Here is a 26,545-nt window from a genome sequence, read left to right as displayed (position 1 = left end):
CCTTTTCCCAGTTCTGTCCTATTGGCCAAAGCCATGTATTTATTATCTCAGTGCTATCCCACACCCAACCATGAAAGCCAGCTGAAGAAAATTCAAAAACAGAATGGGGCAGTGGGAAGGGGAAGATGGAGAGAAAGAGAGAGAGACTGATTTCGATTGATTTTAACTCTGCAGCCCTAGGCTTACAATGAATGCGAAGGCTCTTACCGCATCTGTAGCTTGCTCTGTAGCTCCTGCAGAATCTCTGTGGACTGTTTGTGATAGTCTAAAGCTGCCTCTATAAACACGGCCAACTGGCTGACTTGTTCTACCTGCAGCAGAAGTGGAAAATTACTCCATGGAGGCCAGCGCCTGTGTAATGTTCAGAAAGAGAAGAGACCAGCAACAAAGACCCGGCTTTGCAGGGAAGCACCCTGTCTGCCTGGGCTCTGGTCTATTTCATTTCATTTCATCACGAAGTAATGATCACACAGGTCATGGTATAGAGCTATAAATGCTGGAAAAACATGTTCAAATTTATTTGTGATTATGAAGTTGATTTAACTCAATAAAAAAAAGTCTACTTTTCCAATTAGATGATCTTCTCAGGAGATGTTTATGCTATAAAGTTCATGGGTCCGAAAACGGAGAGATAAAGCTTTTCCAATTACAACTGAAGCCAAGGTTTAGTAAATGAACTGCTTCCTTAGCGAAGTGTCTCTACGGGCACTATCTAGCTAAGTCACATCAAGAAACTAAGTAGAACTTCCCTGGTGGCGCAGTGGTTGAGAGTCCGCCTGCCGATGCAAGGGACACGGGTTCGTCCCCCGGTCCGGGAAGATCCCACATGCCGCGGAGCGGCTGGGCCCGTGAGCCATGGCCGCTGAGGCTGCGCGTCCGGAGCCTGTGCTCCGCAACGGAAGAGGCCACAACAGTGAGAGGCCCGCGTACCACAAAAAAAAAAAAGAAAGAAACTAAGTAAATTAAGCTGTTCTCAGATAAGAAGGGAAGCCAGGAAGCAGGGCACGCACCAGGCCAAGACTTGCCAGCCCCCTATATGTTTTTGTTGCCCCCTATATGTTTTTGTGGCTATCAGCGCAAAATCATTTCCCTGAAGAAAACAGCCCAAAGGAATGAACTAGAAAGACTCTGGCAGCTCTCTTTCCCATGAACCAAGACATTCATGAAATTAGTGACCAAATTACAGTGGACGCAAAAAACTAAAATGAAAAAGTTACGTTACATAAAAAAGCCTGGAAGGCCTGGGGATGCATAATTTGAGGAAGAGCCATCTCCAGTAGGGCACTGGGGCTCCCTTCCCTGCTTCCCTACGTGTTTGAGGGGCTGCTACAGAAAAGAAGGATTCATTAAGCTGATTTCCACAAGCCTCAGAGGCAGGACCACTGGGTTGAGGTGATGGGACGGGGAGGGGGTGGGAGGCAGCGTGAATCCCGTGAACTCCAGAACCAGACAAAGGCACAAATCAAAATCAATCCCCCTCTTTCCTAAGCTTCCCCATAGTCTATGCATCACCTCCTTACTTCATTTGCTAATCAGCTTAGCGGAAAGTCTGCCTGTTTATTCACCCTTACACCCTCACCCTGCAAAACCAATCATGGACTCCTTTGCCTTCAAAGATCTAAGCTATTTTCATTTGCTATTATCGACTGTGCTTTAGCTGTCTATACTTTCATTTTCCTTGCCCATGTACACCATTTTAAACAGGGGTTCATGTTCATGTAAGATATACATGGACTTTCACTTGAGCCGTACTGTGATCAGCGTCTGCAAGATGAAATCCCACTGTATTACATTTATTTTACCACACTCTGTGGCTGGAAGAGCAACAAGCCTAGCCTTAAATTTCCAAAAACTCAATAAACAAAACAAAGACAGCCTGGCCCCTACAAAATCCTAAGGATTTCTTAAGTTTCACCTCTTTGGCTTTTACACGTACTTTTAAATAAGTCCAGCACCACAGCCTAACGGGATCACAGTAGAATCTGCTATGGATTCCTTACGGTGTAAGAGCTGTGTGCTGGTTAAAATCTGCACCACACTTCTCTAGCTTTAGTAAAGTTAATTTATATATGAATACCCACTTTGAAATATGCTTGACATCTTATAACTTTTAAGGGAACAGTGAAAGGTAGTTGAATGAATATTCCTTGAAACACACTTGATGTTGGGAGGGGGGATCACCAGCTGTCATCTCTGATGTGACTAAAATACTAGATTATGTATTCCAGAGAGGCATTTGGATTCATTGGATGGCTGACTTTGGGAAGGAAATGGATCTTGGGCTCCCTTAAAACCTGGAAGACAACAGCAGTGCTGTACAGCGCCTGCACATAGTAGGTGCTCAATGCAACCACGGAAGAGGTGGTTATGAAGCTGTAAGTCTCTTGTTGACAGTGAAGCCATGTGGTGCCCCAAGTGGATTAACTGCCTTTCCCTGCCAGAAAAATGGAAGCTTCCAGCTGTCCCCAGGCCATGAGCAGTGAGCTGTATGCAGGTGGCCTCTGCTTCCCAAACCCCAATGAGAATTCAATACCTGGACTGGCAGAATCAAGGTTGCAATAAACCCAGGCCTGGCAAGAGTCAAAACCTGTCCAGAAGGTAAAACATTTCTTCCACTGGCCACACCACTCAATTTGGCAAATTCATCTATTGAAGCAGGAAACGTCACCTGGGATGAGAAGAAAAACTTAGTTCCACTGCCACCTGAGACCTGTGCTGCCACTTGGCTGGTGCCGTCTTGAGAGTAAAGTGTGACCTCACACCCCGCAAGGGTTCCCATGACACACACAGTGGAACAGAATTACCGGAGAATTAGCTCCGGTCTCTGAAAGTAAAGTGCACTTGCTGTTACAGATGAGGTCACACCCAGCTCAGACGCCTCAAGTGAGAAACTCATGATGCAAACAGACTTCCCTATGGGACAGCTAGAGGTGAAGGAGGCAGAGGCCAGACAAAGGCAATGCTCGCTGACAAACGGGCGGGGTGAGGACCATGACACTACCTGGGAGGTACACGGAACCATGAAACCAGAAGAGCTTTTGGTAGACAGAAAAGTGGCCCCCAAACACGTCCAAGTCCTATTTCTCCAAATCTGTGAATATATTACTAGATGGCAAGAGGGCCTTTGCAGATGTGATTTATGTAAAGGATCTGGGATTAGGAGATTACCTGGATCACCTGGGTGGGCCCAATATAATTCCAGGGTCCTTTAAGAGGAAGGCAGGAGGGTTAGAGTAAGAAAAGGAGATGCATCAGTGGAAGCAGAACCAGAGTGAGAGATTTGAAGATGCTTCACTGCTGGCTTTGAGGTGGAGGAAGAGGCTATGAACCAAGGGATGCAGGTGGCCTCTGGAAGTTGGAAAAGACAAAGAAATGGGTTCTTCCCTACAGCCTCCAGGAGGAATTCAGCCCTGCCAATACCTTGATTTTAGGACTTCCAACCTCCAGTCTTCAAGATAATAGATTTGTGTTGTTTTAAGCCACAGATTTGTGATGATTCAGCAGCAATAGGACACTGCCATTTCAGAGCTGCTTTGGCCTATTCTCAAATGAAGCAAAATCTAACAATGGGACTAGCTCTGGTCAGGGACCCCTGTTTATTTATGGGTGATGGGAGTTGTTACCTTGAGACTCATAGGAACCAAACTCATGGTGCTAATGAACCCACTGAGGCTGTTGGAAGTACCTTAGCTCTGGGGATGGGGGCAGAGACTAAGAGCGGGAGAAGTTCCCAAGAGCTGTGGAAAGTGTCCAGGGACACTTGGGTGGGATCTGAGCCACTGGGGGAGCCTGTGGACCAACAGCCATTGAGGGGGCTTGTGGAACTTTGGTTGTACCAAAGGAAGAATGGCTCAAAGGACTCCATAGTAAAGGCCCTCTAAGACCAACTCTCTGCAACAGGGATATGGAAATTGGGGTGGGAGAGAAGGAGCAGGGCTGAGAAATCTCCTCAGACCTTCCAACAATCAGTTACCAAGGGACTGGTCGGTAGCCAGGTAAATGGGCACAGAGGCACACTCTGAAGACCACGGAGAGAACAGAGAGAACTTGACGTGAATAGGTAATGCCCCGCCCAGATCCTTGGAATACACAGTACACACAGCATGCGTGAATGCAGAAATGTGCATCTCCTGGGACTGGCAAGGTGTCCCCTTTCACAATTGAAATGACGTACTTCCAATGGAGGCCACTTTCGACGTGAATGGTGGTAATCCAACTGATTTCTGGCTCTGTCATATCAAAGACTCCACTATTTTTGGATTCCTCAGAGAAGCTGGAGGAAAATTTCTCAGGAATTTTGCAGTCTGGTCTTAAACAGATGCCTTTTCCAATAAGGCAAAGGCCTTTATTTAGAGTTTCTGAGAAAGTTTGAGTCAGGCCATTAAATTCGTATTAAATTAATAACATGGATAGTAATCCTCTACACTCTTATTCTCCACTTTATACTTCTAAAGAATTTCTTGCATGCAGGGGTTCATTTGCCTGACACTGTAAAGGTGAAAGTGACTTTCTAGGGGCATATACCTGAACAGAGGCAAAACCACAAGCAGGTTTCAGGTCTTTCACTCTCTGTCGGGAGTGCTTTCTTTCTACTAGTCCAACACTTCCTAAATGCCTTATTCGATACATCACAAGTCCCTTGATATGTCAATAATAAAATAATAATAATAACAGTGGTGTGGAAGAGTGCAATTGTCAAATAAATTTGAGAAACTGCCTTGTGTATCCTCTTTTAGGAATCTCTTGGAGATTCGTTTTTCATATATTCATATAAAGACTCTGAAAAGTCTTGTGATAAAGCAAACCTGTTTCACTTTGGTTAACCCAGGCTTTCCCAAACTTATTTGACCATAAAGACATTATTCACGCAACACACGCTACATCCCATGGAATGAATTTTGGGAAACACCCCTCTAGACCAATGGAAAGAACCCAGGAATCCGGAATTTAGTAATTCCACTTGTTCTGGGAGCCCATGGACAGAGGGAGGGTCCCCAGGCTGGGGGTTTGTATCAGGAGAGCTTAGAGAATATTGCAGGTGCCTGGACTCATCGGTCTGAAATGGCATCTTCTGTGTGATATTTCTGGCCCCTGCCAACGTCAAAGACCTACATTCCATTATGTCGCATCGTGAGGAATAAACTTCTCTGCGAAGACAGAAGAGGAGAGTGTTAACAGGCCTAGGGGTGATTTAGCATTCCCAAGAAATGGCGGTGGAGACTGGGAAGCAACTGCTGAATATCCTGTACCCCCACCTCAGAGCTAACTGTGGGGGGCAAAGGGGCCCCTCTCCTAGGGGAGGGCTGCTCTGGGTGCCTCATCCCAGCCTGGCACAGCAGAAAGAACCAGCCCTAGACCTGCCCTTCTGGGCTCCTGGGAAATCTCATGGACCAAAACACCTGCTGGCTTGCATCTGCGTGTAGAGTAGGAAGCTACTCAGCTCCGGACAAGAGGTGATGTGATGCTCAAGGGCTCCAATCCAGCACTTACTGACAAGACCCCGAAGGACGACAGCATGGCGCCAAAGGAGACCCTCCTCTTTGATTACCCCATCCCCAACTCTGCCAAAAATAGGTAGAAAAACAGATGCCACTTTCCCTTAGGAATGAATGTTGGAGTAAACAACTCAGGGCCTTCTCACCACCCCTTCCTTCTTTCCACGTGACAGGAGGAGGAGTGATCCGTCCAGTTGGTGAGATTAGGGGACCCTGACACCCAGGGCAACTGGACCCTGTGCTGGAAAAGCAAGAGGGGCCTGGCCCTGGGGTCTGTATTCTTGAAGAAAGTGGGTTTGTGAAGCAGCTTTTCTGCTCTGCCCACCTCACTCTCCCTGAAGGTGGCTCTAAGGTCTAGACGAGGTCTGGGGTAAGTAGTTGGAGGCCAGTGTGGACCCAGGCCCAAGCTGCCCACTGGATTTTCCAGACGGTCCTGTCCTCTAGGCAGGAGGCTGGTTTGTCATGCTTGTTTGGCTGCCCTGTTTGTCTCTCAGTTGGGAGAATGCAGATGTGAGGACAGATGAACAACCACATCCTGGAAACCTCTAGAAAATCCTAGGAAGAGTTGCGTGATCTGCATTTGGAGACCCGGGAAAGACCAAGCCTGTTAGTTCCGGTTGGAGTTCTCACACCAGACAGATCTCTGGCAGACAGATTTTGTAGGCAGTATCTGGTGAAGCTTTTATCGTGTCTTAGCCAGGGCTATGGGACGTGAGGGCTGGAGAAGATACCGCCTGTTGCCTGGAGAGCGAGACTTTGGGGTTTGCATTGTTAGTGCCAGACAGAGTTGGGCAGGTGGCCCCAGAGCTTCAGACACGCCACCTCAGATGGTCTCCCTTCCTTCACGCTACTCTGCTTTTCACTTTCTCTTTGGAGGGAACACTTGCAAGCCCTTTCCCCAGTCCAGCTTCACTCCTCCTACTGTGGATGAGATCGAGGAATGTTCATTCATTAGTAGGATGAGTTCTCTGCTCTGCATGGCCAGAGGTTGTGGATCTCAGCCTGTGTCTGGGTGTGAGTCAGGCTGGCTCTGCACCGGGGAGGCTTTTGCCAATGAGGGTGCAATGAGCAGAGACTGCAATCGGGACGTGGGTTGGCCATGCCATCCCCTCCAACACAGGTGACCAGGAGGCCTGTATCTTACAGTCATTGGGTGTTCTCATCAGTTGAAAGGGCTTCCCCTTGATTCCAATCCGGTTTTTGTGTCAATTCCTCAATCAGTCAGAACCCAAAAGGATGATCAGTTCTGACGGATACCCCAAACCTGTAGCCCACAATGAGATAAGCATGTCCCACTTGTGTTTGGAGAAAGTGCCAGGGCCTCCGCTGCCTGCCACCATGTCCCTGAGGCCACGTGTTTGACAGAGTCTGTCCTCAAGAAGCAGGCATATACCTGGTCTCTAGCAGGTACCAGGTCAGGTGGAATGTCCAATCCATTGGGCAAAGGCAGGGCCTGCAGACCCACTGTGTTTAATCCGGGAATTAGACAGATCCCAGCCATCTTTAGTTCCTGGATGAAAACCCAGCCATCACCAGCCACGCTGAAGCACAGCTCTTCATTCAGAGCTCCCTCACCATGAAAAAAAGCAGACATGGATACAAAAGTCTGAGTGATGAAGGAGGGACATGAGGTTGGTGACCCAGAGGGAGCAGGAAGGCAGGGTTCTGTGAGTTGCAGAGCCACTGGGCCTGGCCTGGTTGCTGGAGAAGGGTCAAGGACAGGCCTGAGGGTTCAAAGCATGCCTCATCCCACCATGTATTGCTTCTTTGTCTTTCCCCTGATAAGTCACACCCACTATTTATCCCCAAGCACCACGCAGTTTCAGTATTAGCATGTCAGGTCCAAGGGGAACTGGAGAACATTTTCTAGACCTTGCCTCATCAACAGGACTGCCAGACCACCTGGATATGGCCAGACACTGTCATGGGAAAAGACAAGGTTGTCCCTTTCTAGGTCTACTTGCTGTTACCCCAAGAAGAGAAAGAAGGCAGTCTTCTGGAGCTTCCACGATAACTTGTGAGTCTCCTCAACTATAAACCTGGGAGGGGCAAAGGTAAGAGCAGCCTCCCTATCATAAGTCACTCAGTAAATGGTAGCTTTCGTCACTGTCATCCTCGTCTCACCACCATCAGTTTCCTTCGCACTGCCATTATCTTGAGAATCAGCAACCACGGCACGCAGGGTAACCACTACAGTTGAAAATGGCGCTAGGAAAGGTGGGAAGAGAAAGAGGTGGAGCCTACTTCCAAGGCAGCCTTTGAAAGTCCTCCACCGTTTCATTATTCTGGTCTCCTCCCATCTCAATGGCCAGTTTCCATGGCTGCCAGTGAAAGACGTGGACCCAGGCCCTAAAATGAGGGAGCAGCCCATGCTCCTCAGAGCTGAATGAAGGCACCCCCCACCCATCCCAGGAAACTTTAGGGGAAACACTGCAATTCATGCCTCTGCAGGGCCAACACCAGGACCTCCGTGGGGCTTGAGTTATAAGCTAGCTCTTACTTCTCCCAGGGTGGGGTGGGCAGGGGTTAACTCATTTGTGACAAGCAGAACACTGTCAACAGATGGACAAATGACTGAGTTCTTATAAGGAAGGGATCATTTCTCATTTTGACTGATACTGAAGGGAAACGGAGGTCTCTTGGGTCAACTGCCAAGACCAGAGCAACTGAGACAGGCCTCCCTGATGGAGTACTTTGCAATAGCTCAACACAGATCATGAATAAAGGTCATGCATAAAGCGCGTGGGTTAGACAGCACGTCTGACACATGAGATTCAACCTCAGAGTTTAAATCTACCTCTAAAGTACCCAGGACTGGAAGGGCAATGTTTGCTGCAGCCTGATAAGGAATACATGCATCTGATACCTCACACTTGAAAAAATCAAATATGGCAATCCAAGACAAAACCAAACCAAATGGCCTATTGCTCGGGGATAATTTCAAGAAAATTTCTATTTTTAAGGGAAAGCAAACAACAAAGAAAAACAGGGAAAACTGTTATCCCTCTTCCCATTTCTCATAAGATGTAAAAGAAAAAAAACCTGGTAAGATATTTAAAGGAGAAGCATAATAGAATGCACTTTTTGGTACTGAGGTTTAATCATGGGGATTTCACATTGTTTCCTCCAGGGTTAATGTCTCGTCAACAGTGGACGTAATTCCCCCACAACACCATGGCAGATAAAAGGTGCTCAGTACATTTGGTTTGACTTGACTTGAAAGATGCAAGACCTCAATGTACCTTTTAATCAATTATTAGAAGTGGAACACAGTGTTGCAGAAAAATAAACCCTCTGACTTGTTCCAACAGGTTTGAAAGTCCAATAGGTCCGAAGCTAATGCTGGGCTGAGGTGGCTCGTGGCATCACAGAAGCTGGACTTAGGGTGGGAACTCCAAACGGGGCAGGTGGCCAAGGGCTCTTCCCATCAGGCAGTAAAAAATGCCAAGTGACTTCTCATTGCCAAGGCAAAGAAGGGTGGCCTTCAGCCCTCACGGTGCCCACTTGGGGGTTACCATCCTCTTTAGTTACATTTAATCTAACTTTACTTGGACAAATAAAATAAGAGCTGGTGGCAGGAATCACGGTACGATAGGATGTTAGCATTTCTGAGGGGTATGTGTCAAGACCTTCACAATCCCCGAGTTCACAAGCACCACTATGGTACAGCTGAAAAACTTAGGTCATGCTTTTATATCCCAAAGGTTCACTATGACAAGTAAAGGCATCAGAGAGCTGGGTGATGAGTGAGGCTCTCCCACTAGCCAAGAGAGCTGCTCCTCCTCAAACATCTGCCTCACTGAGCGCTCTTCACAGTCTTAGCAAAACTGCAAATTACCACATGACTTGGGCTTTCTATTCTCCTGCAAAACCACCAATGCTATGGCCTCAAACACAAAGGCTGGTCTACGATGCACTTCTAAGACAACCCCACCTCCCCAGGGCCAACCCAAGCACATCTCTGAAGCAATTCCAGGATCAACAGGACTTCTCCAGATCTGAGATTTGAGTCAGGACTTGCTGGGTATCTGAAGCTATTTCTTAGGCAGGAGATAATGGTTATGGAAAATTCTGGAAACTATGTAACAACTAAGGCTCCAGAGCTTCTCAACATGCTGACCCTAGTCATACAGTCAATGTTTTCATTCACATTAAAGTCTCCTGTTTGGTTTAAATACTTACATCATTTTCTAAAAAATTAAACATGCTTCTTTCAGCCAACTCCTTTGACTCTTCAAATTTTTCTACTGCTTGTCTGACTTCTTCATCTGGTATCTTACCTACTCGCTTCTTTTTATAATCGTAATCCAGGCGGCGGCCTTCCAGCTTTTTCAGGTGATGCTAAGAGACAAAGTGGTCCTTTAGAGAACTGTGATGCTCAAACACAGCACAAAGAAATATTCAGCATTTCTGTGAAAATAGTCATTGCTTTTTCTTGGCATAAATTCTAGGGGGCAGGATCCCACCTTACACTTCTTTTGCATGCACTCATCATCTATTAGAGGCTCCCTTCACCGCCGGTCTACAAGGGATATTTGTGGAATGAATGAATGGGTAGACGGATGGATGGATGGATGGATGGATGGATGGAAGACAGAATGAATGAGTGTCTATATGGAACATAAAGATGCAGTATCAGTATGCAGATTAATTTTCCAAGGTTCTCTATAGGACCCCTCACTTAGGCTCCATTAATGTCCAGATAATTTCCAACCAAATTAACTATATCCAAAAAAAGTATGTTTCTTTTGGTACTACTGTCAACTCCTCACTAAGAAGTAGATTATAAAAACACAAATTTCTAGTATCCTCTAGAATACTTATGCATCTTCCATAAAGTTCCCAAACAATTACAGAACAAGTTGAATAAATGCCCTTGATGAATGTGATACAGAGGACAGATGCTCACAGGCAACCTCTGAAATGATGGAATTTCTTTTGAAAAATATGATCTCTTTAACAAAGTAAAACAAGTATAAATATTAGAGGTGTCCATTCGTGGAATGCAGTGCCTTGTGTGGTAGTAAGTTTCCCATCACAGTTTGTGTTCAAGTAGAGGGATCCCATGTCAGAAATACTATAGAAGGGATAACTGCACAGGGCAAGGGAGTTTATGACCATAACCCCTGGAAAACAGATATTTGATATTGAAAGTGTATGTGAAAACAGATTGTCCCACTGAAGCACGTAGGTAACTTGACTATTCTTTTTAGTGGGAAGCACTGGTTCTAACCTCCATAATGATTGGGTGAAGAGTATATAGGACAAAAAGTCAGAATCATCTCTCTTCTGACACGTTCTTCTGACTCTGGGCAAGTCTCTGAATCCCTCTGTGCCTCCACATATGTGGCTGTAAACGGGCACAACCAGGCTTAGTCTGGCTACATATGGGTGACGAAACATTTATAGAAGCCCTTTGAGTCCACAAGACCTTGTACAGATATGTCAGTCATGTGTTAAATGAACAGGCTCTCCACTCCAGATGTCCAAGATATATAGAGCACAGTTGAGACTATGAAAAGCCTTCTGAATATTAGACTCTTTAATTCTTGATCATCTATAGGATTTAAGTTTAAATTTATACAGTTTCTCTATCAAACCAGAGTTGAAGAACAAGAGACACCATTTAGAAAATTATTTTTTTGCATAGGGAGAAACATTTAAGGATATGTGTATTTTGTACATTTCTCCCACTCACTGCTCAGGATCCACATTTGTGTCCATGACTAGCTACCCTACTGAACCAGGTCAAGTGGAAGAGCAATGTCGTCCAGTGGACTTTCTGTACAGCTTTCTTCAAGGTCAGCAGCACAAGAAGAAATGGCATATGATGTATGTCAGCAAAGGAGGTATTTGGTTCTAAGGTTCTGCATTTGGGAAAGATGTTTTGGCATCCCCGCAACACAGAATGTCTCTTCTCTAGAATCATCTGTTCAATAATAATCTGTGAGCACAAAGGCTACGCTAGTCATGCAAAAGTGAACAAAACATGCCTCCTTACGCCAAAGCACTTGCTGCTAAACAATAGAAAAAGAGAAGCAGTGATGCTCACAGCACAGGAGGCACAGAAGGAGCACCTGACTAAGCCGGGGAGAGAACAAGAGCTTCCCCAAGGACCGAACATCTGAGCTGAGATCTGCAACGTGAGATGACTTAGCCAGGAGAAGGTGGAAAAGGAGAAAGACAAAGAATAAAAAGAGAGCACAAAGCAAAACACCCCCTGGGGACTGTAAGTAATTCATTGAGGCCTGGGCAGAGAGTTCAAGTGGGAAGGGGTGAGCGATCAACCCGGAGAGAGAAGGAGGGGCCAGGAATTAGGGACTACGGTGCTGGATCTTTACCCCCAAAGTCAGTGGGCAGCTACTGGGGGCTTGTACCTTAGGAAGACTCTGGCTGTAGTGTGGAGGGTGGACTGGAGGGGCCGAGATGTGAAGCCGGGAGTCAAGGGCTGCTGTGCTGATGGGTTTAAACGTTAACCCGAAGAAGCCTATAGAGAGAAAGGGGAAGAAGGGAGATTCCGGAGAGAGGATGCCAGATGTGGCAAAGGCCCTGAGGAGATGAGGATAATGGACTCTGGGGCCCAGTGGAGGACTGGCCTGAGGGGAAGAGGGCAATGGGAGTAAGGAGTTGAGGAGGGTGCTGGGGGGGGGGGAGGCTGGGTGGGGGGTCGGGTAGCAGAATATCCTAGGAGTTCCTGAACAGTTGCTTTCATTTTTCTTTCAGTCTTCCTGAATTCCCCTCCATAGCCTTTGGTTTTGGTGTAAATTCTAAATGCCTATACGGGCATCCAGGACTTTACATTAGGGAGCTCTGGAATAGGGCCCAAGGATTTGCACTTCTAACATGTGATGCTGATGCTGCTTAGGGACCACACCATGAGAATCTGGGCCTGAAGAAAGGAAAAGGGGACATCCCCAAGGCTTGGATGACTTCCAAGCTGGCCCAGGCTGCATTCAGATCACTCCTCAAGGCACCACCAGGAAGGTCTTCTGGGCAGCTTCCCCAGGGGGTGCCCAAAGAAGGTCCCGATGCAGCCTGTCCCTCCAGAGTAGAAGTCCCTGGCAGGGTAGAAGTCTCAAGACTGTTTCTGCATATCTGCAAAAGCACCAGCAAGCAAGTGGCATGTGATTACCTACAGGTCCCTGAAAGCTCCCGTGGATGCTCTGGAGGGCCATTTTAACATTTTCCTGATACAACATGTTGATTCCTAGGTACTGATCTCCTTAAGAAGTGATGGAAAATAACGATCACTAGTGCAGCGTATCAAAAGACGCAGCTAGGGAGTGTTCTAATTCCATGTAGCTGCCCAGTAACAGCCAGGACATGGACGCAACCGAAGTGTCCATCGACAGATGAATGGATAAAGAAGATGTGGCACATATATACAATGGAATATTACTCAGCCATAAAAGAAACGAAATTGAGTTATTTGTAGTGAGATGGATGGACCCAGAGTCTGTCAAACAGAGTGAAGTAAGTCAGAAAGAGAAAAACAAATATTGTATGCTGACACATACATATGGAATCTAAAAAAACAAGTTCTGAAGAACCTAGGGGTAGGACAGGAATAAAGACACAGACCTACTAGAGAATGGACTTGAGGATATGGGGAGGGGGAAGGGTAAACCGTGACAAAGCGAGAGAGAGGCATGGACATATATACACTACCAAACGTAAAACAGATAGCTAGTGGGAAGCAGCTGCATAGCACAGGGAGATCAGCTCAGTGCTTTGTGACCACCTAGAGGGGTGGGATAGGGAGGGTGGGAGGGAGATGCAAGAGGGAGGGGATATGGGGATATATGTATATGTATAGCTGATTCACTTTGTTATACAGCAGAAACTAACACATCATTGTAAAGCAATTATACTCCAATAAAGATGCTAAAAAAAAAAGATGCAGCTAGTATGGTATGATTTTGATAATCAAAAATCCAATACACGGAATTCGCTGGCAGTCCAGTGGTTAGGACTCTGTGCTTTCACTGCTGATGGTCCGGGTTCCATCCCTGGTCGGGGAATTAAGATCCCACAAGCCGTGGGGTGTGGCAAAAAAAAGAAAGGTATTAAAAAATAAAGATTGCTTTTTAAAATATCCAGTACAAAGTTATGCAGTCATTTTGTTATGTGAGAAATGACTGTAGAAATATGTATCTTGAACTTGGCTTCTAGCTGACTTCAATAAGGTACAAAATCAAGGGCTAATTGATCCTGGGACTCTTTCCCAATGAGCCAAGTAAACATAACTGAGTTATTTTTTTACCACCCACAATAAGATGATGCTTTCACTGAGTTGCTATAGAAATGTTCTAATGATTTTAAATAGTATAAACATCATACTAAATAGCAACAGGCAGATTTATAGCCTAGAAAACTTACCCCAATCTCTTTTAAATCTTTGTCTTGTAGTAACTGAAGTGGATCAATAAAAGTTTGCTTTACATTAATATCAAGAGAGTCTTTCACCTCAGCCATTAGCTTCATGGATTCGCCAACTTCTATCAATGCATTGCCTTCAATAGAAAATACAAATAAAAATGGTTCTTTAGCAGACCTAACTCTAAGTTAACAGTGATATTTGTTTAATTTTTTCCCAAAAGTTTGTGATGATCAATGGTGTGTAACAAGGTCCTCAACTCTGGGACCTTTGAATCTTGACCCAGAGAAAAGAAAATGTAAAAACGAGAAAGTCTTTCTAAATATTTTCCACATTTTCCTCACTACTTCTGCACTTTCTCCACCGCATAGAATAAACCTCTAGAATAAAACTCTGAGGCTCAGACAGACTGAGGCACTTACCGTATCAGCCACTAGATGGGGTTAAAGCTTCTTTTTTTAAACTGGTAGTTTTGTGAACTGGCACCAAGGGTTCCTTAGAGGCGCAAGAACAAAATCCGTCTTTGTAAACAATAAAAGGATTCATTCATCAGGGGTTAAGTATTAACCAATAAAGATTACAACAGAAATAAATGAACAAAACCTCATCTCAGCTTCTAGCTGCTAGGTCTTCTTGAGGCCACTCCTTGTATTCTTGAGATGGTTCTAAGTTTCCCTACCCCTTCTGATGTCAAAGAAAGTCTGGCAGTGTCACACAGGACAGCCTTTCAGCAGGGTGGGAAGGGTCTGCTCTTGCAGTGAGGTCCAGGCCAGACATGCCAGACTTGGGCAGCGATGGGCAGCTTTAGCTGGATTAAATCCTGGTATTCGGCACCTGCTAACCTGCAGTGATTTGAAAGCAGGCATCCTGGTAGCTGAGCACTATGAGGGTTGCAGGTTTTCTAGAAGACATGTCTGGGAAATGCTGCACTAAACTGAACTCTTTTTCCTGTAGTTGGGGTCTTCATAAAAAGTTAGAGCTTGGGGTCTCTCAACTCCCAGGCTTGAAGAAGACCTGAAATCCCAGCCCAAGAATTTGCATTTCTAGCTAATTCTGACCTTCAAGTTGTTTCACCTACGAGTCATAGGCACGTACAGTTGATTCATCTGTAAAACAGGGATAGCAATATCACCTCACCTCACTTTTTATTTTTTTTAAGGAATAGCATAGACAGTGTATGTCACAGGACCTTGCAAAATGTAAGTGGAAACCATTACTCCAAACCACAGCTGACCGAGACTCCATTGTGGCGCGTGGGTAACTTTGTTCCTCCTGGGAGGCTGTGTCTCCTTAACTAACTCCCCAGAGTCTGGTTCTAACTCATTCTGAGATGGAAATGAGAACGTCCTTTCCCGGCCTGAGAACTCTTTCCTGCCCAGCTGGTCAGAAATGGAGGATATGGCTTCTGACCACACTGCTCACTCTGCCACCAGTGCCCACACCCCAGAATGTCAGTTAATTTAGCTTTGACGAAAACATTTCTAAATATGTTTCTTACAAGGCGCCAAAGGTGACATTCTGAATATTAGCTGTCACCTCCATGGGTTTGATACCCCCTCTCCTTGCTCAAGATTCCAATTCCACGAGGACGTGGGACTCAGCCTCCACCAGTGGAGGTCTCTGCCCTTGAGGAAATTTCTGTGTGGCCCCAAGAAGAAAGCATCCGACAGCACAGTCTTTCCCTCAGAACAGCAAGCAACCCCTCTGTTCCTAATGCCCTCCTGATGTCAGCTCTCTCTCGCTGGGTACCTAGGAAGCTACCAAATTGTCTGCCCTTCAAATCCCCTGCCCTGTCACCTGACCAGACGCACTGCAGGACTGTCCGTGGATGTCAGGGCCTGCCTGGCGGTCTCTCCTGTTCCCTCCACTGGTCAGCCCTTCAGGACAAGGAATAGGCCATCTTGGCCCCATTCACCCAGGAAATAAAATAAAATTCACATTATACTGCTCTGAAGGATACTGTTACCCTCTGTGACTAACTAGTGTTTTAACATATGGGATTTTTTTTTTAAGTTTTCAAAAGACTTTCCCCCCATTTTCCTAGATGAATGACTATGGCCTAATACCGGAATCGTCAATTTCCATATCTTGCTTTGCTACCACTACATGAGTAGCAAACGTGCCAAATTCTCCTGGAAGATTTAACATATCAAATTCGACTCACACCCAATATAATTTATCAATTTAAAGTAATCTCAATCAAAATTTAATAAGGTTTTTGGGGATTCTCTGAGGGTCCAGTAGTTAGGACTCAGCGCTTTCACTACTAAGGGCCTGGGTTCAATCCCTGGTCGGGGAACTAAGATCCTACGAGCAAAAAAAAAAATTTAAAAAGTTTCTTGTTTTTTAGTAGAGGGGACTTAAAATGACTCTAAGTTTCATCTGGAAAAATAAAACAGATGAGTATGTCCATGAAATTTTTATAACATCTAGGGGAAATTTTAGTTAAATATATTAAAATATATTTTAAAATGACAATATTTAAAACAACATGACACTTGATCAAAACAGGGTACAGACCAAGAAAACAGAAGAGAAAGACCAGAAACAAACTTAAAATATATAAAATTTTATAACAAAAAAGTTATAGAAAATCAGCAGAAAAAGGTTGAACTTTTCAATAAAATGTTAGGGCAACTGGCTATGTATTTGTAAGAACACAAAATGAAAACCCTATTGCACAGTACTCATCCATTAAATTCAGGAGCTTGGGAATTTAAAGGTAAGAAAAGAAAACATATGTATGAAAATAAAGTATAAATAAACATTTACACAGCTTATTAGTGAAGCGGGGAGGAGCGGAAAAGTTTTTCTAAACATGATACCAAAGCTATAAACCATAAAAGAAGACCAATGAGCACCACTAAATAAAAAGCAAATATCTTCTTCCATTAAAATGACCTCCACCTACAACATCAGAAGGTACATGCCTACCTGGGGCAAAACTTCATCAACATATGAGACAGACAAAAAGCAAGTATCCTGACCACTGAAAAAGCTCATAAACCAGTAAGAAAAAAAAAATGAACACCTTAATAGAAAAATAGGCAAAGGACACAGATATACAATTCACAAAGATGATGACAAACGTGAAAAAAAAAAATCTACCTCACACATAATCCAAAAAATAAAGTTAAAACAGCGCCCAGATATCAGTTTTATTTGCTATAAATCAAATTATCAGTTATTTAAAAGGAAACTAAAAAGACAATTCCCAGAGTTAGTACCTGTGCTGAGAAACACACTCTCATACCTTCCTGGCAGGAGTGTCAAAATGGTATAACCTTTCTGGAGGGTCATTTGGGACTATGCTTCAAACACCTGAAAAATCGGGCATACTCTTCTTTTTTTTTTTTTTTTCTGGTCAAGCACTAATGAGTTTATTTAGTAATGTAAAATCCAGTGATGATTAATTTTTCATAGCTGCCTACATATACAGGTTTTCATGGCATACAGGTTGTCAAGAGAGCTCTCCAGGTTACAAAAGATACTTGTCACCAGATTTTTTCTGCTAAAATAATAACTTTAATGGAAGATATGACAAAAAAATTAGATAAGATTTGGTACAGTATAAGACACCAGCAGGGTACAGTGCCAAATTAAGAACAGAAAAAAGGTCTTTAGAAGATAGCAGGTTCTAATATGTATAACTGTTTCAATTTGTGTACTGAAACTAACACATATTGTAAATCAACCATACTCCAATAAAAATTGTTTAAAAAAAGGATAGTAGGTTCTAGCTATTTATCAAACTATATAAACCTATAAGTAAAGCCCTACCAAATTAGTGTACCAGAGGTACCAAATTTGTATACCAAAGGAGTGGGACTTAGAAAGATTGCATTTCTTTTTTGAAATTCAAAGCATCTCTAGGAACTAGAAAAGTTATTTTACAGATGACTACACTAAAAGTTTAAACAACAAATGATCTACTAAGGCAACGTAAATATGTTTCAAGACTAGAAAAACTATCCCCATACTTCCCTGACATCACTCTAAACATAAGAATCACAGTATGCTAAAATCTCAAAGCTAATATATTAAACATATTTGATATTTGGGGCTTTCTGAAATTATTTTTAGAATTTTACTTTACAAGTGGGAAATGCACTTTTAATTTTTTAATGACATTTTCCTCCTAGAGATAGAATTTAGACATTTATATCTTTTCAGAGCAAAACAGTCATCAAAATAGGAGACTAGCATAGTACCAGCCTACAGATAATGGTTACACATGCATGTGTCTTTATTAGTCTCCAAACCATTAGGAATTTATTTCAAACAAGGTTCTCTAAGCCTTCATTATTTGTATGCAAAATCCAGAGAAAACCAGTTTATCAAATTACGACTTCGTGGTCACGATCAGGGAAAATGTTACTCTTCCCTGTGAAGAAATACATGTCAGTCGTTGCAGAGGCAATTTAGACCTCTTTTATTGTCTGTTACCCAGGACAAACCTTTGCCAATATCTAATTACCCACGGAATCAAATTTAAATAAAATAAAGTATTAGAAGGTAGCCCATATGATGGGTATAATTTAGATGATCTTAGTCTAAATTTATCTTTTGCTCCTCAATAAAGCACACTGACTCAGATATACGTTCCACAGATGATATGCTTTTTCTTAATCAGTGCAGAAATAGAATTTGTACATCCTGAAAATATGTTTATCTGTCTATCCATGAAGAAAGCTTCCTCTTATTTGCCTCTGTCTTGTTTTGAATATATAATTCAGAGGTTTACAAACTTTTCCAATGACTGTATTTCAGCTTGTGTTTCATCAGGAAACATTTGAAAGGATGTTTTTATTTTACAGGTTTACTATTTGAAATTCATTATTGCTCAAGTTAGTAGTCGTGGGCAGTTTTCCTGTAGAGAGCAATTCCAAACACAATGAGTAGATGCCTGCTGGCTCGAATCAATAGGTTGTACCTCTTGTCCTTTCCCTATATTTGACCACACACTATTCTGTTGTCCATGGCCTCAGGCAAATCAAATCGGTCCTTTCTTCCCACCCCTCCCAAAAGGCCAAAACAGTTCAATGGCTAAGTTTTAAATAAGATTTATAACTGCCTGCAATAATCCTTTGAAGTTTTCTTACTAGAATGAAACATGAGTTTTAGGAGAGTTTCTGATTTAGTTGAAGTGGGGGGGGTGGGTAACAAGCAATAGTCAGAGTATTTTTTAAAAATATAATAATTCAGTGAAGATTATACATCAACTGATGTTGCCCTAAGTTTTCTCAGTTTTAAATGATTTTTTTTTAATTGCTAGGGAACAGGTTTAGACACAGGAAATAAAATACAGGCCAGTCCATTATTTACATGCTCTTCATCTTGGCCATGAGGTCTTCCAAGCTTTCACCAGAATCTTCCACTGTTACTTCAGGTACAGAATCTTCTTGCTTTGGGGGAACTGTATATGCCACTGTAATTCCTTCAGGTAAGTCAGGAATTGGACCTGAAGAATTTTTCAGTTCCTCTTCTGAAACCTCAGGTACCAACTGAATACCCCACTCATTGTCGTCATGTATTATCTCTTCCTCTTCTTGAACAACCTCCTGTGTGGGCAGTGCTGTTACCTTTTTCTTATATTCTTCCTGTTGCTTCCTACAATTTCTGTCATCACACTGAGGATTTGGCTTCATGGACATAGTAGGGAAAAAATCCTGCATTGCATTGTATCCAAGGTAAAAACTAACCGTACCAAAATTTAACAGAAACTTTAACACACTTTGTACCAAGATCCCAGCAGCCACTCCCATAGTGGTAGGAAGACTGGCTGCACAAACACCTTCTCGTTTCAGTCTTCTCATCAATATTTGCAGCAACTACAAGTGGTGGAGTACACACAAAACAAGCAGATTCTCCAGGAATTATGAGCTGTATATGCCCTGAAACTGCATTTTCACTGACCCCAGACTCCATCCATGTTTGTCCAAGCTCATTACAAGCTGTATTTATTGTCATTCGAGCTTCAAAACTGTCCACACAGCTAAGAACTAGGTCAACAGGTTTTCCTTCTTCTAATCCACCATTACTTATTCTATTCATGAAACGTTCAAAGTTTTCTACTGTGGTTACATTGTAGTTGTGTACTTCAAAAAGAACACCAGGATTAATGTTCCTCAAAGTATGTTCTGCTGCTTGAACTTTACTTAATCCTGCTTGATGAGGTTGGAAGAAAAGTCTATTCATATTGGCCAGTTCCACCTTGTCATAGTCGAAGAGTAGCAACTTACCAATGCCACATCTTGTCAGCATTTCAGCAGTCACGCTGCCAACTCCACCAACACCTACTATTGCTACAGCAAAGGTACGGATTTTCTCATAGTCACTTACAATTCCCATTCGTTTCAATGCCATCAGGCGGCTGTAGGGGTTGGAATCCACCACTTCGGGGCTCATCTTTTCGACGCAGGCCCGACCGCCTCCTCCATCGCCGCCCCCCAGGGCCCGGCGACTTCTCTCCTGGGCCAGTTCCCGCTCCGGCTCCTCGACCCACTGCTGCAGCCGCTCCACAGACTCGGCCATGGCTGCGACCCTGGCCGCCAGTGCTCCCAGCCCCGGTCGTCGACGTCGCCGCCGCCCCACGCTGTTGGCCTGCTGGGCCCGCGAGGGGTACGTGAGGAGGCACCTCGCAACGGCCTTCCTAGCCCACAACCCTGAGGAAGCCCTCCCGGCGCCTCCCGGACTGACAATCTCCGCCGCTCCTGTGGGCCTCCCGGCCGGGCATACTCTTGTCTCAGCAACTTCACTACCAGGAATTTCATCTAAGAACATAATCTTGGATATTCCCAAAGCCTTATCCATGAAAGTGCCTGTCGTAAATGCTATGTAATTTTTTTTTCACATAAAGAAGAAAAATCTAAATATCCTAAATGGGATTGATGGAACAAACGGTGGATACATGGATTATTATGCAGCCTTTAAAAACAATGTGGTAGAAGACTGTCTTATGACATGGACCATGCTACAGCCAGTGGGAAGAAGCAGATTACAAAAGGGAATTAGGGTATGTATACTATAACCCCATTTTAATTTTTTTAAAGGTGTATGTGAATATATATATGAGAATAAACAAAAGGTATAAAGGATATACAGCAAAGTGTGTAATTGGGCCCATCACTGGGTAGGGAACTATGGGTGATGCTGGCATTTTCCTTTATTTTACTTGCCTATGTTTTCTAAACTTCCTGCGATAAACATGTATTACTTTTCTTTTAATTTTTATTTATTTATTTATATTTTGGCTGCGCCACTCGGCATGCAGGATCTTAGTTCCCCAACCAGGGATCAAACCCGTGCCCCCTGCATTGGAAGCACCAGGGTCTTAACCACTGGACCGCCAGGGAATTCCCGAACATGTATTGCTTTGATAATATGAAAAAAATAACAAGCGTTGTTAAGATGAAGGTTTTGTGCATGGCCTAAAATCGACAAAGGATGCATTCTCAGCTCTCCCGGGTGATGTGGGAATACTCACCAAAAGCGGAGCCTTCCCCGAGCTCCTTCCCGTATTTCAGCATGCAGTCGCCCAGCAAGCCTTCCGTCTGTGGGTACCCCGTGGTTTTCACCTGTCCTCGGATCTTCGACACAGTGTTCAGCATTCCTAGCTTAGCTCTGTATGCTTAAAAACATTATCATTTGTAATTCCTTAAAATGGCACGGCGGAGTGACAGGTACATAGCATGTAACAAACGGGGCTGGAGAAATCAAGGTCGCCCTAGACAAAATGTCAGAGCCCTGAGACAGGAAGGTAACTTGTGTCACCAAGTTACTCGCATGGTTTTCTAGATTCTTAACCAGGGTGGGTGCTAAGGGCACTGTTGCACAAACGTGATGAAAAATAGAAATTACGGCGCACACTGTGGACTCCCAAACAATAGTAACCGGGGCTCTCATTACCCCACCCACAGCTCACTCACTGAGTCACACACTGACACTTGGGCAGACAAATTTTCCTGGGGACCAATTGCAAACTAACAACAGAATTGCTGAGGTGTGTGTTGCAAACCAACTGGTGGTTAACAGCCCCCCACCCCCAAGAGTGTATCCAGACTGATAATATTTAACTTCATGGTACAGGGCCACTGCGCTGCACACTTCTGTCTAGGAAGCCTAACCAGTAGGAGACAGATGCCCCCGTGGGGAACCGGAGTCTGTGTTGATGGTCCCTCAGGTGCAGCTCCACTCCTGGACCCAAGGGAAATGACAGGTGGCCACTAAGTCCTTTCTCTGACTTAGGCCATGAGTGTTTGCTAATCCCAGCTCTGTGCGACACACCATGCTAATTACTGGGACTCCAGAGAGACCTAAGACAGCCTCTGACCTCAAGGAGCTCACAGTCTAGTTACTGGAAGGCAGAAAATACAAGATGTAATTATGCAAATAAAGTCTGATGTGATGTACAGAAAGGAAAATATAACAATACGCTGAATAAAGATGGAAAGATGCCCCCCAAAAGTGCAGAAATAGTGTAAGATGAAGAGGGGGAATGCTTATTAAGAGTAGGCTGCTTTGACCAAAGAAGAAATTAATACAGGACAAATCAGGAAATACCTAGGGGGAAATGTGACTATGAACTGAACACCAAGCTAAGGATTTGGGAATTTATTCTGTAGGCTAGGTGGTGGGTGAGGTAATTTTAGGTTGTAAAAGGGTAAATTTTTATTGTCTTTTATTTTAATAATTACATATTTATTGTGCATGCAAAGCACCAAGGATCCTGTTAAAATGTAGAGTCTGATGCAGTCAGTCTGGGATGAGCCCAAGTTTCTGCATTTCCCACAGTCTCTCAGGGGATGCCGATCCTCCTGGGCCATGGACCACACTTCGAGTAGCAAAGCTTTAGACACTCACGGTGCCAGTCTTTTTGAATCTTGCCCACCTCATCCTTGAAGCACTTATCCTCCTGGTCCCCAGGCACACAGGCGTCACTCTCCCGCCACACAGACACACACAGACACACACAGACACACACACACACACACACACACACACACACACACTCTGCTCCTCTTCCCCACTGTCAGGGCGGGATGTGGGATGCAGCAGTCCTGTGACTGAGGGCCACTAAATGGAATGAGAGGCCGCTAGGCCTCCCTTCCTCTTCTCCAGGAATAACCAGAGGTGTCTGGCCAAGTGGACACTTTGGCCAGTACCTCCCTACCCCATTCCAGTGTCAGCTCATTGAGGGCAGGTTCCCTTCCAACTCAACCGTATATCCCAGGACCCAGGAAACCCCCTTGCCTAGAGGGAGCATTTGCTAAACATGTGTTGACTGATTCATCAGGAAAAGGGACTTGTGTGGTTCAATCACGGATGAGGCCCAGGAACAGATATATAATTATGCTTTTTAAAACTATAATCAGCTGTACAATTTTAAAGAATTCTATACCTGCCATCCTGCCTGGACATAATATTTTATTCAATGTATGTTTTTAAATTTATTTTCTAGATTTTCAGATGGTTGGATGTGTGCTGATTCCTACAGTCGAGGCAATCACGATAATTATGTGCAAATAATAAATTCATACAAAGTAAAGGCAGATTTGGAAAGCCACAGAATTCAAAGCTTGTACGCCCTCTATTGGTTTCTATAGTTTAGAACTTAGGAAAACTTCATCAAGGGATGCTGCTTCAATACCTAGGAGTGAAAAGACCTCCTGTCCAGAAGCTGCGGTAACACTGGACCTTCTCATGTTTCTCATGTTTATCATACCTCACTTCATCAGCATTTAAGCCATGAAGTGAAAGCCATTTCAAAGTCACAGGCACCGTTAGAACAGGATGGCAGAAATTTTTAAAAAAAGAAGAAAAGAGGAAACAGCTGAATAAGAAAACATGGACAAAATATTTAGTGGGTTTCCGAAGCACCTCATAAAAAATGTCTTTGCTTAGCAGTGTCTTGCTGGTAAGACCAAGACTCCACCCAAATAACGTCACCATAGTTCACAGAAGTGTCCGTTCTGTTTGTCATCAGCTAGGATTCACTGCAACTACCTTTAGTCACTCAACTTAAAAAAACTGAATTTCATTATTCGGACACAGAGGACATTGTTTCTAGATCACGTCAACCATACGCTCAGTAAACCTAGATTATTAGAATCTGTGACAGCGAATGAACAATTGAATATTTCAAGACATTTTCTAACTTTACCTGGATTCGGCTGAAGATATTCTGTAGCTTTTGAAAGAATTTCTGCAACAGCTTTATTGGTAACGTCTATTTTCTTAAAAAAAGAGAAACACATGAAGATATTGGTAAATGACCAACACTGAATTCTACAGAAAAACAAACAGAGAAACAAATTTGATCAATTTAATATTTATAACACCATTTAATGATTTTAATCCAAATGGACATTTTCAACATTTTTGGAAGAGGTAATATTTTCTTAACTTTTTGATTCTGGGACATCCTTCCAATACTTGTTCCTCCCAATGATGGTGGAGAACACTAACTTCTTATTCAACGTTAAAATGAATATTAATGTAATATTTAGGAAACTTGGACAAGTTATTATGCTCCACTAGATTATCGGTTGTGCTTGAAGGTCTCTCAAAACCAAGACTAGACATTTCTGAGCCAAACTTTCCTTATTTGCTGGGTGAATTTGAATTTCTGTACTTGTATAAGGATGCCATAATAAGGATTCATGTGAGAAACGACCTCAGTAAGCCAACGACAAAAGAATCATCATCACTAGTATCAATATTATCACTGAAATACATATTCTTCTGTTCTGTGGGCAGAAGATGCTAACAACAAAGGTTTCCCTGCCAGGTTAAGACTGAATCTTTCCTTCCTCAAAACCATTCCTGTATACTCTGGCTGTTGGTTAACCAGAAAATGAATGTGAGACTATACAATAAAAGTTAACTATGCGCATGTCAATAGCTTTACTTTATACCATCAACAGCCCAAAAGAAAATGTTTTAAAGGAAAAGGAGATCCTGCTCATAAGAGCAGCAATTAAATAATAAGCAATAACGAGGAAGAAATATTATGAGAAATGTACGATACATACTTGAAAAGCCACATTTCTAGATGGGAAAATTCAGTTTTGGAAATATGTAAATCCTCCCCCAATTAACATGTAAAAGTAATTCAAAGCCTATCACACTTTCAATTTTTTCTTTTTTTGGTTAAAACTTGGCAAATTAATAATAAAGGTAGATTCATACATCACACTACATACAGGATTAAAAATATGGACCTAAAAACAAACTGTAAAAGTATGAAACTATGCAGGAGAATATTTTGAAATACGGGGGTGGAAAGGATATTCCAGGCATCACCGAAATCCAAGCATCATAGATGAAAAGACCTAAGTTCTGACTCCATAAAATTTCAAACGGAACAGTGAAAAGACACAATACACGAAGTTTGATAAAAGTGGTGAACAGAAACGAAAATGCAAAAAAATAAAGGGTTAGTATCTATTATACTCCGTACTCCCATTAGAAAAAAAAAAGCAACCTGACTAGAAAGAAGGCAATCCACAAAAGAGGAGAAATACAAGTTGCTTATAAACATTTGACAAAATATTCAGGAAAATCATAAATTAAAAGGAGATACTTTCCACTCACCAGATTCACCCCCCAAAAATCTTTTTTAATTGACTAGATGCCATATAAGGTATTATACAGGTATGGAGTAATGGGCCCTTTCATATACAATAGGAGTGCTAAATGATACGATCTCTTTGAGATCAAGGTGAAGTACCTATTAATGTACCATCTATCATACTTCCAGGGGCTTAGCATCTAGAAACATACCAGTAAACTGCACGGAGGTAAAAAGATGTTTCTTAGACCACTTTACATAGTCATAAAAACTGAAAACAACTTAAATTACAATCAATAGGAGATTGACTTGATAAATTGTGAAACATCCAAGCAAGGAAAACTTTTTAATCACAGGGGGAAAACACACAGAAGATCTATAGGTACTGGGAAGACGTCCACTGTACACTGCTAAGGAAAAAAGCAAGCTGGGAGTGATGGCTAATACAAAAAAACTCATTTTTGTCATTTAAAAATCTATGATCTGTTCAGGGTCAGAAGCTTTCAACGAAGCACTCTCATCCAACCTGAAACTGTATTTGTTCCCCTTAGCTGAATGCTTAAATCTGGGCCCCCAGGAAGGTTTAAAAAGACAGTACAGAAATGAAGAAATGAATCAAACCCATATTACTGACACACGTGTGCTAGCTGTGTGTGTGGGAATGTGCCTGTGTGTATGTGTACCTGACCTGGTAACGAGTTTTGTAAACTTTGAACTCTCTTCAGTATGTTCAATTGTTTATGAAGATCTTTGAAATGTTTAAGAAAATTTGATAACTTAATGTTTACATTTTATTAGAGTTACAAGAAATGTAAGTGCATAGGAGAATCCTGTTTTAGATTTGATGTTAAGTTTGAGGGACTCCTATGCACTGCATTTGTATTGCAGGAATTTGCATTAAGGGAATTTGCTTAATTATGTAACTAGTTGGTGACAAATGTATAAGGATTTCATCTCTTCATCTTATGACTTAATGGAAACTAAAATGAAGATTAACTAAAAATGATCATCATTTTTATACTGAAATTACTAATTTATAAATAAAACCTATATGTGCAGTTTAAGGCTTAAGAAGAACTAGGTTTTTTATCGTATAATATC

At 42.9% G+C, this 26,545-nt stretch overlaps 2 protein-coding genes across 2 annotated transcripts in view; both read right to left on the bottom strand.

The window, feature by feature from the left end:
* Window positions 1-26,545, bottom strand: part of SH3GL3 (SH3 domain containing GRB2 like 3, endophilin A3) — a gene marked incomplete at its 5' end in the record, with an annotated part of 145,268 nt that overhangs the window by 25,762 nt on the left and 92,961 nt on the right. Inside the window, 5 exons of the mRNA XM_082647459.1 lie at window positions 208-311; window positions 9,678-9,836; window positions 13,875-14,008; window positions 21,359-21,502; window positions 24,035-24,107. Coding sequence (XP_082503585.1) covers window positions 208-311; window positions 9,678-9,836; window positions 13,875-14,008; window positions 21,359-21,502; window positions 24,035-24,107 — 614 coding nt within the window. The remainder of the gene's footprint in view (window positions 1-207; window positions 312-9,677; window positions 9,837-13,874; window positions 14,009-21,358; window positions 21,503-24,034; window positions 24,108-26,545) is intronic.
* Window positions 19,194-20,406, bottom strand: LOC309818054 (ubiquitin-like modifier-activating enzyme 5; the record flags this gene model as incomplete). The annotated part of the gene is given in 2 exon segments (XM_082647458.1): window positions 19,194-19,677; window positions 19,679-20,406. Coding segments are annotated over 2 exon segments (1,212 nt in total).

This window comes from Grampus griseus (genome assembly GCF_964374135.1).
Source record: "Grampus griseus genome assembly, chromosome: 2".
Lineage (NCBI taxonomy): Eukaryota > Metazoa > Chordata > Mammalia > Artiodactyla > Delphinidae > Grampus > Grampus griseus.
The sequence above is the reverse complement of the archived record's forward strand: the minus strand, read 5'-3'. Positions and strand labels throughout refer to the sequence as shown.